Below are 13,416 nucleotides of genomic sequence, written 5' to 3'. Positions count from 1 at the left end.
TTCCCTGCCTCCAATTACTTTTCATTCCCTCCTAAATTTTCCATTCCCTCCCCAAAATTCACTAAGTTATCCCGCTTAGAATTTTGTTTTTCATCTCCCGCTCTCCCTCTTCCTCACTAAAACATAGCCACACTTTCGCCTCTCCCTCTTCCTCCCAGATCCTCTCTCCCTCTACAGTCCTCACAGATCGCCTCCTCCTCTTCCTCATAGATCGCCTCTCCCTCTCTCTCTTCATCTCTTCGCTTTCTCAACTCTCTAAGCAAACACGGTCGAAGCCCCTTCTCCACCATGAAAATAAAAGAAAAGGGGAGGCCAACTCAGCGCTTTCAAGGTGTTTGATAAAATGCTCAAGTTAAAGTTTCTATCTTTGTACTTATTATTTGTATTTGATGGTTTAAACTTGATTGAATTTGGAATTGAATTTCAGGCACTTTCTGGTCTGGATTCAGCGATTTCTAAGTCTCGGCAAGCAGCTCGGTTGAATGGCAACGTGTCCCTTGATGCCACTCTCAATGCACAATTGAATTGTTTGTAAGGCATGTGGACTAGCTTTATTTAAAAGAAATAAGTCAATTAGATCAATCTAGAGTTCATGATACTGTTATTCACTTCTCATTTGGATTTAATTTCATAATTACTGATAAAATGAATGTTATAAGGACTTGCTCATTTGCAATAGTAAAAATTTCTGTTAGTATTAGTGTTTTGCTTAGTAAATTAAGTGTTGTTCATGAATTTTGAGCATTGGTACAGACCGTTACCCGTCTCTTTTATGTTCTGGTATGCTGTTTTGTTTTTTTCAAGGGCATTTCTGTAATTTTCCAGCATTCTGCACAATTCTGCATTATCCTGCAACATTCCAGGGCCTTTTCTGTAAATTTCCAGTATTCTATACATCTCTGGGTGAATTCTGGTAAATAACAGGGTCTGTAGTGCAAAATTTCAAGTCTGACAGTATTCAGGGACTGAAATGTGACAGAAAATAAAATAGTTTTAGAAAACAGTCCCTGGATAAGGACCTTTTCGTGACAGGATGAAAACAATTGTAGAATAAGTCCTTTCTAATGGGAATGTCATGAAGATAATAGTTTCAAAATGAAGAAAAGTTTAGCAATATAATTTTAAAATGCAATTTGAATTGAAGAAAATATTATTTTAAAGAGTATTTTTTAAATAGAAAAAAAAGACAATTATACTTAGTAGGGCCTATAGTTTAAAGCATTTTTTTTGTATGCTTGAGTAGGATACAATGGTAGTAACTCAGATTCTGACAAGGTGTAGGAAAATGACAAGCAATAACCAGGTGCAAATTAAGGGCTTGCAAAATAATTATAGGCCCTACTAAGTTAGAATGCAAGCAGTGACACCTTTTTCTTTCATGGATTATTTTCTCCACAAGTTCAGCGACGGAAATGGCCCCAAGGAGTTTCTGATTTTACAGTCAGCTGATCTCATCTTGACCATGATTAGAGGTATTATTTTTTAATTTTAACATTCGTTAAGTTATATAGGATCATGAATTAGTGTAGAGCCCGGTACAGATTCATACTAATGGTAAATTTTTATGTAGCTAATATTGTGCTTGCTATTGGAATCAGTTTTGGTTGTATTATCGAGGCAACATGCTAATTTTAATTAAGCATTACAATGAACAATTATAAATTAGATGCTTAACAGGAAAAGCACATGAGCTCGTGCAAATACCATTTATGAATACAAAAAAAAATTATGAGGAGGTTTTGGGTCGAAACTTAAGAGAATTCAATTTTAGGAGTTGATTTTCTGGAGTTCAAGCTGTCAGAGATAGCTGCCACAGCTGTACTTTACAATGTTAGAAGAATTCCAATCCATTGATGGCCAGATATTAATATCATTTTCGCCATGATAACTTAGATAAGGCTTTAATATACGTGCTTGCGCACACGCCTCCGACATTATGTTAGTTATGTCCATCAAACAAAAAAAGAAACATCAACAGGACCTTTTTCCCATATCAAATGTTTCTTTATGTTTTCTTTACAAATGTGCTTTTGAGCATATAGTCTCTTAGCTAAAATACTTGAATTCAAGTATAGTTTTATTTGTGACTTTGAATTTATGCTAATTTTTTCATTTAGATTATATCTCATGTGTAAAAAAAATATGCAGGAGGACATATGAGACATTTCAGTAACTTGACAACACAAGTGCAGACAAAATTTGTGATTTGTGGTATATAAGAAGGATTGTAATATTTAACTACTATTTACCTACTGTAACTGTATCACTTTTTTCGGATCAAATTGTGCTATTTAAATGGGACTATGAAAATCATGTTCAATTCAAAATTTATGATATATTAAATTGTCAGAATTAGAGAAAAAGTTGTTGCTGCTTAATTACATTTCATTGTGATTAAATAGTATTAATTAAAAATAATAAGAAATATTTTCTAATTATTAAACAACAATTAAGACATTAGATTGGAAATGTTTATTGAAAAAAGATAATCGTTAAACACCAATTGTCTCTTATATTATTATTTTTTATAGTGGAAATGCATATTAAAAAATACAGTATTATTTTCTCTCTTATAAGAAGTTAATTAGTGTATGTGTCTGATATATTTTAATGATTTTTTTTTAAAATATCATTAAACTTTGTTGGTTTTGATGTAAATATGTATTATCATTTTTTATTCCAAAAAAAATATTAAAATTCTTGTTGTAATCGCTTATAATTATATTAACCGTTCAAAGGGAGAGATTATATATTCACCAATAAATTTACATGAACCTTTCGTATGAAATTATTGTAGTCACTTATAAATTTGTATTATAATTTTCCTTCTCTAAAAGAAATAATTAAAGTTTTTGTTGTTGTGGTTTATATTTATATTCACCATTCAACTATTAAAGTCTCTATGTATAGAAATTAAACAATAAAATATAATAAATAACATCCTAAAGCCTTTTGCAACCATGGCTCTTGCAAATAATAAGGTCTTTTTGAATATAATAATATAAAAAACTACACTAAAAATATTTGCAACGGTGTCGCTTGCAAATAGTAATGGTCTTCACAATAAAATAATATAAACAGAATTCTTAAAATTATTTGCAACGGTGGCCCTTGCAACTAGTGTGTGGGGTCCGTTTAGGACTCATGTTTGAGGTGGGTCTTATTATTTGCAAGGGGGAATATGAGACATTAGCAAGGGCCAATAAGAGTCATTAGCAAGCATGATTATTTGCAAGGGCCTGCCGTTGCAACTATATTAATTTAATCAGAAAAAATCAAAACTCAATTTCTATTGCAAGGGCTCTTCTTACGCTTGCTAATACCACTTAGTACCGTTGTTATTATTGGGAATTCTAGTAGTGAGATATTCTATAAAAAACATTGCTTTAACTTGTACTTTTCAATACTCTGACTTGTAATTTTTGATTCTCTGACCTATAATTCTAATTATCAATCATAACTTAAGAAATTTATTTTAATTTTAACTTTAAATTTAGTCCGAATTACAATTGAAACATTCGGAGGGGGCAAAAAAATTTTAGGAGGGGGCCAAAGTCGTCAATCGAAACATCCTAAACACCACTAAAACTCAAAATCCAAGAAGACATCTGCCTCCTCTGAAACACTGTAGATCCACCCCTGAATTTAGACAAATACATTCAACAATTTATTGCAGACAAATAAATTCAAATATCCCATGAGCGCCCATAGCTTTATTGGAGAGTTTGCCTTAATTCGGCAAGGCCTACCGCCTACCTCTACAAGTACCCTTTATGTTTGTTATTAATTAATTAGATCTTCATCATTAATACTAATTGTTTTCCAGTGTTTTACTCTAAAAAGAAATACTTACAAGTTACAATACAATAGATTAAAATTACAAAATAATATAAGTTTTACAAAAATCTTGCATATTCATTGAATTATGTAACTTAAATAAATATTAATACCTTTTAAAAAACTATTAATCACCTCTATATATATATATATAGGATTTGGCTAATATGCTATGGGTAGCTAAGAGGCTTCCCGTGCTACGGCTCAATATTCGACTTTTCAAAATCCTAACGGTCGATCCGAATCGTTCATCTTGTTCTCCATATTAATATGTGCTTGGAGACAAAATTTTACATTTTTTGGAAATTTTTTACTATTTTTTTAGATTTATTGAATATCGCTGTTTTTTATGGTCCAGATTTGTCTGAAAAACAGCGATTTTCAATAAATCTAAAAAAATAGTAAAATTTTTTCAAAAAATGTAAAATTTGGTCTCCAAGCACATATTAATATGGAGAACAAGATGAACGGTTCGGATCGACCGTTAGGATTTTGAAAAGTCGAATATTGAGCCGTAGCACGGGAGGCCTCTTAGCTACCCATAGCACCGTAGCCAAGTCCTATATATATATATATATATATATATATATATATATATATATAAAGATCATGTGAAATGTTTTGCAGAAGAATAATATAATAATATAAATCATGTGAAATGTTTTGCAGAAGAATTAATATAATAATGTTTATTACTTAAGAGTTTCTTTACACTGTAGGAATATTGAATATATATTCTTTTCATAAAAAAGATTATTTAGAAACGATAATAACTAATCTATCTATCTATATCTATATCTATATATATATAGAGGAGGTATCCGATTACATTATTTTTTGGTGACACCGGATTACACCCTATATTTACAAAGTCCTAACAGTCGATCCAAACCATTCAACTTGTTGGATATGTTAAAATGTGCTTGCAGAACAAATTTTACATTTTTTTGAATTTTTTTACTATTTATTAAGATGGGTATAAAAATTCAACGGTATGAATATAGCGATTTTGTTAAATACTTAATAAATAGTAAAAAATTTCCAAAAAATGTAAAATTTTATCTGTAAGCACATTTTAACATATCCAACAAGTTGAACGGTTTGGATCGATTGTTTGGACTTTGTAAACTTTGAAAATTGAGAGTGTAATTCAGTGTCACCAAAAAAGAGTGTAATTGGATCCCTCCTCATATATATATATATATATGATTTGGCTACGGTGCTATGGGTTGCATAGAGGGGCTACGATGCTACGGCTCAATATTTGAGTTTTCAAAATCCTAACGGTCGATCCGAACCGTTTATCTTGTTCTCCATATTAATATGTGTTTGGAGACCAAATTTTACATTTTTTGGAAATTTTTTACTATTTTTTTAGACTTACAATCTAGACCATAAAAAAAAAAATTCAATAAATCTAAAAATATAGTAAAAAATTTCCAAAAAATATAAAATTTGGTCTCCAAACACATACTAATATGGAGAAGATGAACGGTTCAGATTGACCATTAGAATTTTGAAAACTCAAATATTTAGCCGTAGCACCGTAGCCCTCTATATATAATGAATAAAAAGTGATAAGTTATTATGCGAGAGTTTTTTGCAAAACAAATATATAAAAGAATTATTAATTACTTAATAGTTTTTCACATCGTAGGTATATATATAACGTACATATATCTGGTTTAAATAAGAAGGAAAATTTAAAAATACAAAAAAAGTTCCAATATAGATAAATGAAAAGAGAGAGAGAATTAGGGCCCGTTCGGCCACATACTATTCACCGTGGGAAAAAAAAATTTGCTCAGAGCTAAGTTTTTATTCCCACAGTAAACAGTAAAATTCAGTTCAAAATTTTTGATTCTCACATCCATTCCTATTCCCTACTGGGTTGCTGAACGGGCCTTTAAAGTTGAAGACCCATGCATGGCAGTCAGGCACAACAGAGCTTTTATTACCATCACTCGTCTATTGTAATGAGAGTACAAAACAAATTCAGTTCTTTGGTCGTTCTATTAACGAATTGATTATATATATAATTCATAGTGTATCATTATGAAATTTATTCTGCTGATCAGAAAGAAGGTAGCGGTGCTCATGGGATGGGACCTAGTTTTCTTCCCCTCATAACTCTCGCACCTCTCCATGCAGTTGGCTCGCACTGCATTCAATTCATTATAGTGCACCACCTTCTCTTTTAAGTTCCCTGACGTAGAGTAGAGTAAGTGCCAGTGAGAGAAAGAGATCCGTTGGCAATCGCTACCAGCAAGTTTTGAGAGAGAGAGAGAGAGAGAATAAAATGTTGTCAGAAGAGTATGCCACCTCAGGGTACAGAACCTCGACAGGTGTATACCACAGTCTCCTCCCTTCCCCTCCTCTTCCTCTCCTTTCCCCTACACTCACCCTCCCTTCTTACCTCTTCTCCCTTCCCCTCCCCTCCCCTCCGCACCCTTGCTTTATTGATGCCTCAACTGGTACCTCCCTTACCTTCCCTTCCCTCCGCCACCTTGTCTCCCTTGCCACTTCCTCCCTCAGCTCCCATCACGGCCTCAAACCCCGTGATGTGGTACTCCTGGTGGCTCCTAACTCTCTTTACTTCCCTGTATTATCTCTTGCGGTTCTTTCTCTCGGTTCAGTTCTCTCGCCTGCTAATCCGCTTCTCACTCGATCTGAATTCGAGTCTCAGATCCAAGACTGCTCACCATCTCTCATTGTAACCACAAAGACTCTTTCCTCCAAGCTGATAAACCTCATACCAAAACCCCTGCTTTTCATTGAAGATTTCATCTCAGATCTGTTAACAAATCCAAAATTAACCGTTGAGGTTTCTTCAAACTTGCCTAGTGAGCAAATCCAGCCATCTGATCCAGCTGTTCTCATGTACTCATCAGGCACCACTGGAAAAAGTAAAGGTGTAATATGTACACATGCTAATCTTATATCAATGGCGCATGTCTTAAGTCACGTGTGGGCTGGTACTGGTATTGGTACAAGAGATGTATATGCATGTGTTTTACCTCTGTTTCACATGTTCGGTTTCTCGGTTTTTGTAATGGGGGTTTTGGCAATGGGAGCCACGTCAGTGATAGTACCAGGCCGGTTTTCACCTGATGGGCTCATGGAGGTGGTGAGGAGGTACGGTGTTACGCGTGTACCAGTGGTTCCACCAATGGTGGTGATGATGACAAGGAAGGGACACGTGGCGGGAGGAGGTAGCGTGGAATCACTGAAGGAGGTAGTGTCATCCGGTGCACCGCTAGGGAGAGAACACATGGAGAGGTTCGCCCGGTGTTTCCCTGGTGTTCGATTATCCCAGGTATGTGAAGATCTTTTTTTAGCCGTTAGATTTTCATTTGATGGTAATGGATTTGGCTGTAGTTCTAGTGATCTGTAGGGGTGCAAATGAATCAGATACGGATCAGATAGTGGTAAAACTATATCTGTATCTGCTTTTAATTTTCAGATATAGATACAAATTGGATATTAGACAGATACATACGAATACAGATTGGATATCGGATATTTGTAGATATATGTATATAAATATTTTCATAATTTATGATAAATTATATGGTATATACTTATTATTTAAATACGGATAATTAAAATTCAAAATTATATTCGTATCCATATCTGCACCTATCTAATTTTCAGATACGGATACGGATGCGGATACAGATACGGTCGGATAATATCCGACCTGATATCTGACCTGTTTGCCCCCCTAGTGATCTGGCAAATAGAGACAAATCTGAACCTTCTCCAGTGTTTTTTTTAAAAAAGTAAACCGGGACCGCTGTCATTTATCGTTGGTAGTTGAGAGAACTGATCACTTCCAAAGGGAAATTTTCTACCGTCCGATCACTTTGATCTGATAATTAATTTCGACCAACGGCTCTTTTGACCATGGTTAAAACTACAAAGATAGTTAAGATTTAAGAAATATTTGGAGTTCTAATGTGATTTATAAAATAAATGAAGACTCAATTAAAATTTTAGATCATAGTTCATAAATATTTGATAAGTTTAATTATTCATTTTCAAGACCCTGACATTAATCTTTATTATTTCCTTCTCAATGAATGCTCCATCTCCAAATAACCAACAAACCTGAAACTTTCTTATGGGAGAATGTAGTTTCTGGACATACCTAAAACTTTACCAAAAACTCCTAAAGAGTGAGTCTATGGTACTATGCATATTACGATTTGGTCCGTAATACGGTTCAATATTCAACTTTTCAAAATCCTAACGGTCGATCCGAACCTGAAACTTTTTAGCTTATACTAAGTTTTCCATAAATGTATAGGAGTAGACTTGGGTGCTATGAATAGCATATGACTATTCATGCTACGGTCTCAAAAATCTATCGTATAAATTTTAAATTTCAATTTAACTAGCTCATTAAATTGATTATATAATGAACTTGTAGAATACCAATTTTTACTATTTTTGAAATTTTTTTTACTATTTTTTATGATTTATAAAAGATGGCAAAAAATGATATAAAATATAGACAATTTCTTTTTATTTTTAAGTTATTTTTTGGCCTAAAATATTGACAAGTTCATTATATAACCAATTTACTAACCGATTTTAAAGATCCATAATTAAAATTACTAAAGAAATAGAAAGGATTGAACATATATATGAGAATTTTTTTAAAAACCGTCCAAACAGACACTCTCCTCTTTAAATATAAGCAAATATAGCCTTCTAATCTTAATATGTAAAATTAAATTATTAAATATGTAATCATATGAAAATTATATGAAAATTATGTGGAATTACATGATGATTGAACTTCGTAATTTTATTTTATTTTAGTGGACTTTGAAAAAGAAGTTTAGTTAGCTCTTTGTCAATTAGAATGTGCTCCAGAACGGAGAGAGAAAACTCTCATTAAAGGAAAGGGAGGGAACAGCGACGGGGTGGTTAACCCTTTGCACAGTAAATTTACATCCCAAATCGGAGGTACAAATTTCGCCAAAACAAAGCTTGGCGCTCCCCTCTCATCTTCTCTGCACAGTACCAAGTACCACGTACCTTCTGCTTCGTCTTCAATTCTCCCCTTCTGGAGTAGGTGCGGACCCTTGATCAGATGCTGTTTGACAATATTGTAACCTCCGCACATTGTTTTCCTCTTCTCTTTCTGGAGCTTAGCGTTAGTGTGAATGGTTGGCACATTTACTTCCATTAACTTGATATCTCTGTCCTGCCAGCTGCATTGCCTCGCTAACCTGTCACGTGGCCTCTTTTATGACAAATTAGGAGGGAAGAATTTGAAATCGAAACAACGAACGATGCATGAATGACTCAACAGGGCAGTAGACTAAATTCGCCTGATTTATTAGATATATCTAAGAGGCGTTGGGTTTGAGCCCGCTTTGGCTTCACGTAACACACCAATTATATATTTTTTCATTTTTGTCTCTATGAATTGTGTGCTGCGTGAAGTCAATATAGCTCTGTCAATATCTTTAAGGTAGGATCTGTGAGAGAGGTGGACAGGTCAACAATTAAATGCAAATACCTTGAGAGAAAGAGAGACAGATGGAAGCATTATTATATCTACCACCAGATTCATTACACCTTGTACCATCTTTTATTCTTAAATGCGACCTCATTTTAGGGGTGTCAATGGGTACGATACGGGTCGGGTGGAGATATTTTCATATCCGTACTTGTTATGATAACGAAATTTTTTTTTATCATTACTTGTTTTTTTGAATATGGTACAGGTCAGATAAACGAATAAAAAAATGACATTAATATTTCGATAAAATATTTTTTAAAATAAGAAAAAAAATAATAAATACAACTAATTTGTATTATAAAAATTTAATAAAATACAAAATTTTATTGTATCATATGTATCATCTTCATACAAATATATATATCTATATATATAATTTAATTTTAAAAATTATCTTATACGAAAACGGATAAGATAACGGAAAAAAATCATTACCCTTACCCGTACCCGATTAGCTAACGGAAATTTTTTTTTACTCTTATCCGTGTTTTCGGATACGATACGGGTCGGATAAACGGGTAAAAGGGTGTCATTGACACCCGCACCTCATTTTGTGTCTGGTAGGCGGTAGCTATATATTTACAGATTTCATCTCTGGTTTCATTTATTTTATTTCTTTCATTTCTTCTCAAATAAAATTGTTTTTTTAAAAGAAAATGAACTATCTATAGAATTTGCTCTTGAAAAGTACTTGACAGAGCCCCAAAATTTTGAAATGGACATGAACATAATATAAGAATCAAATAAGAAGTGTACACGGTACCATAAAGCGATTAAAAAAATTCCATTGCAGTGTTATGGGTTAACAGAGACCAGTGGACCAGTGACACTTTGTGACGGGGTTGAAGGAAGATTGCACGCCTCCATTGGAAGAATTATTCCCACCATGGAGGCCAAGATAATGGACATCTCCAGTGGACAATCTCTTGCTATCAACAAAATAGGGGAACTCTGCCTTAGAGGTCTCCCTGTGATGCAAGGTATATAACACCATTTTTTTTTTCCATTCACTTCTAATCCGGCATAAAATTACTTTTTTCTATTTTAAAGGATGGTATATTAGAAGGTACGAAAATGAGTTACAGAAACAAAAAAAAGGAAGCCGAGGAAACAAAGAATAATATTATCATACCAGCCAAGCTACGTTTCTAAGTAGAAAATGCCATAAAATAAGGATCATTATACATAGATCATCCTACCAACAACAATAAAAGGATGAAATGAACAAACAGAAGAAAGGAAAGGTGCGCAATTTGAGTTTAGATCTGGACTGTCTGATCTGTTTTGGCACAAATATTAAAGGGACCCGTGCACTCCACCTCAGACTGAATTGGCCTGGACTCTGATTGGACAATCCGGATTCAAACTCAAAATTTGAGTTACCTACGAGGATCGGGATTCCTTGTTAGGTTACTAAAGAGCAACAAGGTGCACTTTTGGCAGGCCAGAATCTCAGGGCACAAACCAGTTTTCGACTGATACTGTATACCAGTATTTTGTACCAGCAAAGTGAACCTTATAATGAAGGACACCAATTATTCCATGTATCAGCCGAAAGCCAGTGGCAGAATCATGACCGCCTGATTGAGCCAGTTCTTTTCTGGCATTACAAACCAGTTACTGATTTGCAAATACAGTACTGGATTTCAATAGCAGGTACTGTAACAGTCCATCAGAAAATTGGTAGTTTTGTCAAATTTTTTAAAACGTAGATTACTGTTTTATTCTTTTAAAAACCCAGAATAGCCAAATCAGGCCTTTACGGATCCATATCAGAAAACCTTGGCTTGTGTAAACTTGTGCAGTAGTGCCTGGAAACAATTCTGACCATGCTGATATGTCTTTAGCACAGCGATTATATTGTTTAGAATAGCTGAAATTTGGCAAGCTAGGGTTTTTCCATTTTGTCTCTATTTTTGCTCAGGGTTTTTCTAGTCATTGGTTATCCAGTATACTTGTCAAGCTAAAAATTTGGCAGCTGCTGATATGACTGCCTATAAACAGAAAGAATAAAAATTTGACTAAGGTATATATAATGCGCCTGGAAAGGACAAAATCTGATCCGTCAATAGAAATAGATTCAAAGGTCCTTTTGATTAGCTGAGATAGAAATCTAAAATAAGTTCAGAAGCTAGTCATACAAAAATTAACCATTTAAATCTCTTGATGGAAAAGAAGTCATTTTGCAATCCAAGTTAAACCACAGATGATCAACATAACAAAAAAGAATCTTGGCCAAGGTGTTTTCCATTCATTACTGAACAGAGGCCTTGGTGTGAAGTCATAACTGAAAATTCATGACCCAATCAATTGTCATCAAGATATTTCTTCTAGAAAAATAATTACAACCTATTGGGAACCACCTATTTTGTATTTTGTCAGGATATTTGAAAAACAAGGAGGCTACATCTCTTGCAATAGATAAAGAGGGTTGGCTCCACACGGGAGACTTGTGCTACATTGACTCGCATGGTTGTGTTTATGTTGTAGACCGAATCAAAGAACTAATTAAGTATAAAGCTTATCAGGTATTGATCAATTCTCATATTAGAAGAATTTAGCTAGTGATGATTATTTTCTGTAGATTTACATTTCACTTCTTAATATTTTCCAGGTAGCACCAGCAGAGCTTGAAGAAATTCTTTCAGCACACCAAGAAATTCAGGATGTTGCGGTCACCTCGTCAGTAAATACTTAATTACCATGAAAAGCATTATATTTAAAGTCTAAGTTCTGTGTAGGGGTTTCTAATTTTATACAGTCAGGTCTGAACAAGTTCTCAAATCTTGTCAATTTTTCGTTAAATTTCAGGCACCCAGATGAAGAAGCAGGTGAAATTCCAATGGCATGCGTTGTTCGAAAAGCCGGAAGCAAAATCAAGGAGATTGATATCATTACTTTCATGCAAGATAAGGTTTGTAAACCTTTTCAATTTCTGTGCAGCATTGCATTGCAATCCCTTATTTGGTTTGGGGTACAGTGCACTTAAATATAGTTTGGCCTATAAATGGTCAATTTGGCAAAAATAATTAAAAAATATATATATATTTTTCTAAGAATGTCATGTAAATTTCATATCATGGTTCTGCTTTCTCCCAATATAGGTGGCACCATATAAGAAGATAAGAAGAGTGATATTTTTGGAATCAATACCAAGATCTCCTTCTGGGAAGATATTAAGGTGGCGCCTGAGATCAAGAATTTCTAAGCAAGATAAAATTGAAGTCCAAGCAAGGCTATGATTCCTCCTATTACCAATATTCAAAGGAGAAAAAGAAAAGGAAAGGAAAAAAACTATTTTTCTATTCCGAATTACATATCTTATGGTCACAAATTGAGGCTGCATATATAAAAAGAAGAAGAAGGTAAATTGAGGTTAATTCTCTTACTAAAATTGACATTCTTGGTTTGCAGTATATTTATAAACATAAATGTCTAGTTATGTGCTTAATTAGTAGGAAAAGAATGACACGATTCATTCTGATTATTCATTATGTGTAATTAAGTACTTGATTGGTGTGTGCGTCTTTATAAAATTTGTGTCATTAAGGACTTGATTGGTATGCCTCTTTCTAAAATTTGTTTATTTATTTATTTATTTATTTTGTCAGTGTTGAAGGTTGGCATTTCTTGCATTGATTTCTAGAGGGTAATTTTAGATCCGACCTGTTATTGTAACCCATTGAACTCTACTTAGGCTGATAACTGTCCTGGGCCTCCAAATGACCCTTAAATATATGAGCACTCTAAATAAAAAATCGTTAAAACAAATCTCAGTTGATGCCAGTGCTACTACAAGGCCACTGCCTGACGAATCCGTATCCCGGGTACAATTAGAGTGGAAAAAACGTGCTGTGTCATGCCGTGCAATGAATTACACATCGTGATTTTGGTCTCGTGCTCTAACTAATCTGCATCATGTGCATTAACTCAAAAGAGCATCTTTTGAGTTAATACACTTTGGTTGTCTGATTATAAACAGAGCTCATTCCTTATAATGTAGGGGGTATTTAATATTAGTGAGGATCTAATTTGCACAAATC

The 13,416-nt window shown here is 33.9% G+C and overlaps 1 protein-coding gene and 1 long non-coding RNA gene across 5 annotated transcripts; both read left to right on the top strand.

Annotated features, from left to right (window-relative positions):
- Positions 1-2,356, top strand: LOC144543773 (uncharacterized). Of its 4 annotated transcripts, none has more exons than XR_013508067.1 (4): positions 1-331; positions 428-531; positions 1,400-1,472; positions 2,149-2,356. It is a non-coding gene; the product is annotated as an uncharacterized LOC144543773 (long non-coding RNA). The 4 variants fall into 4 exon arrangements; XR_013508066.1 differs by having other exon boundaries at positions 1,772-2,356; XR_013508064.1 differs by having other exon boundaries at positions 428-1,472.
- Positions 2,357-5,952: 3,596 nt separating this feature from the next.
- Positions 5,953-12,951, top strand: LOC144543680 (putative 4-coumarate--CoA ligase-like 8). Its single transcript, XM_078292032.1, has 6 exons — positions 5,953-7,153; positions 10,167-10,353; positions 11,756-11,901; positions 11,988-12,055; positions 12,185-12,287; positions 12,478-12,951. Exons 1-6 carry the CDS (start codon positions 6,137-6,139, stop codon positions 12,613-12,615), a joined length of 1,659 nt encoding a protein of 552 aa, XP_078148158.1. The 5' UTR covers positions 5,953-6,136; the 3' UTR covers positions 12,616-12,951.
- Positions 12,952-13,416: the final 465 nt, after the last annotated feature.

This window comes from Carex rostrata, chromosome 25, assembly GCF_964058835.1.
Source record: "Carex rostrata chromosome 25, lpCarRost1.2, whole genome shotgun sequence".
NCBI lineage: Eukaryota > Viridiplantae > Streptophyta > Magnoliopsida > Poales > Cyperaceae > Carex > Carex rostrata.
This window is presented reverse-complemented; position numbering and strand designations above follow the sequence as displayed.

Bases quoted from the DNA above. Each gene is read 5' to 3' on its own strand.
- LOC144543680 (XM_078292032.1), top strand. From the start codon at position 6,137: ATGTTGTCAGAAGAGTATGCCACCTCAGGGTACAGAACCTCGACAGGT. The intron at 7,154-10,166 runs GTATGTGAAGAT...ATTCCATTGCAG, and splicing joins CTGGTGTTCGATTATCCCAG to TGTTATGGGTTAACAGAGAC. The intron at 11,902-11,987 runs GTATTGATCAAT...AATATTTTCCAG, and splicing joins TTAAGTATAAAGCTTATCAG to GTAGCACCAGCAGAGCTTGA.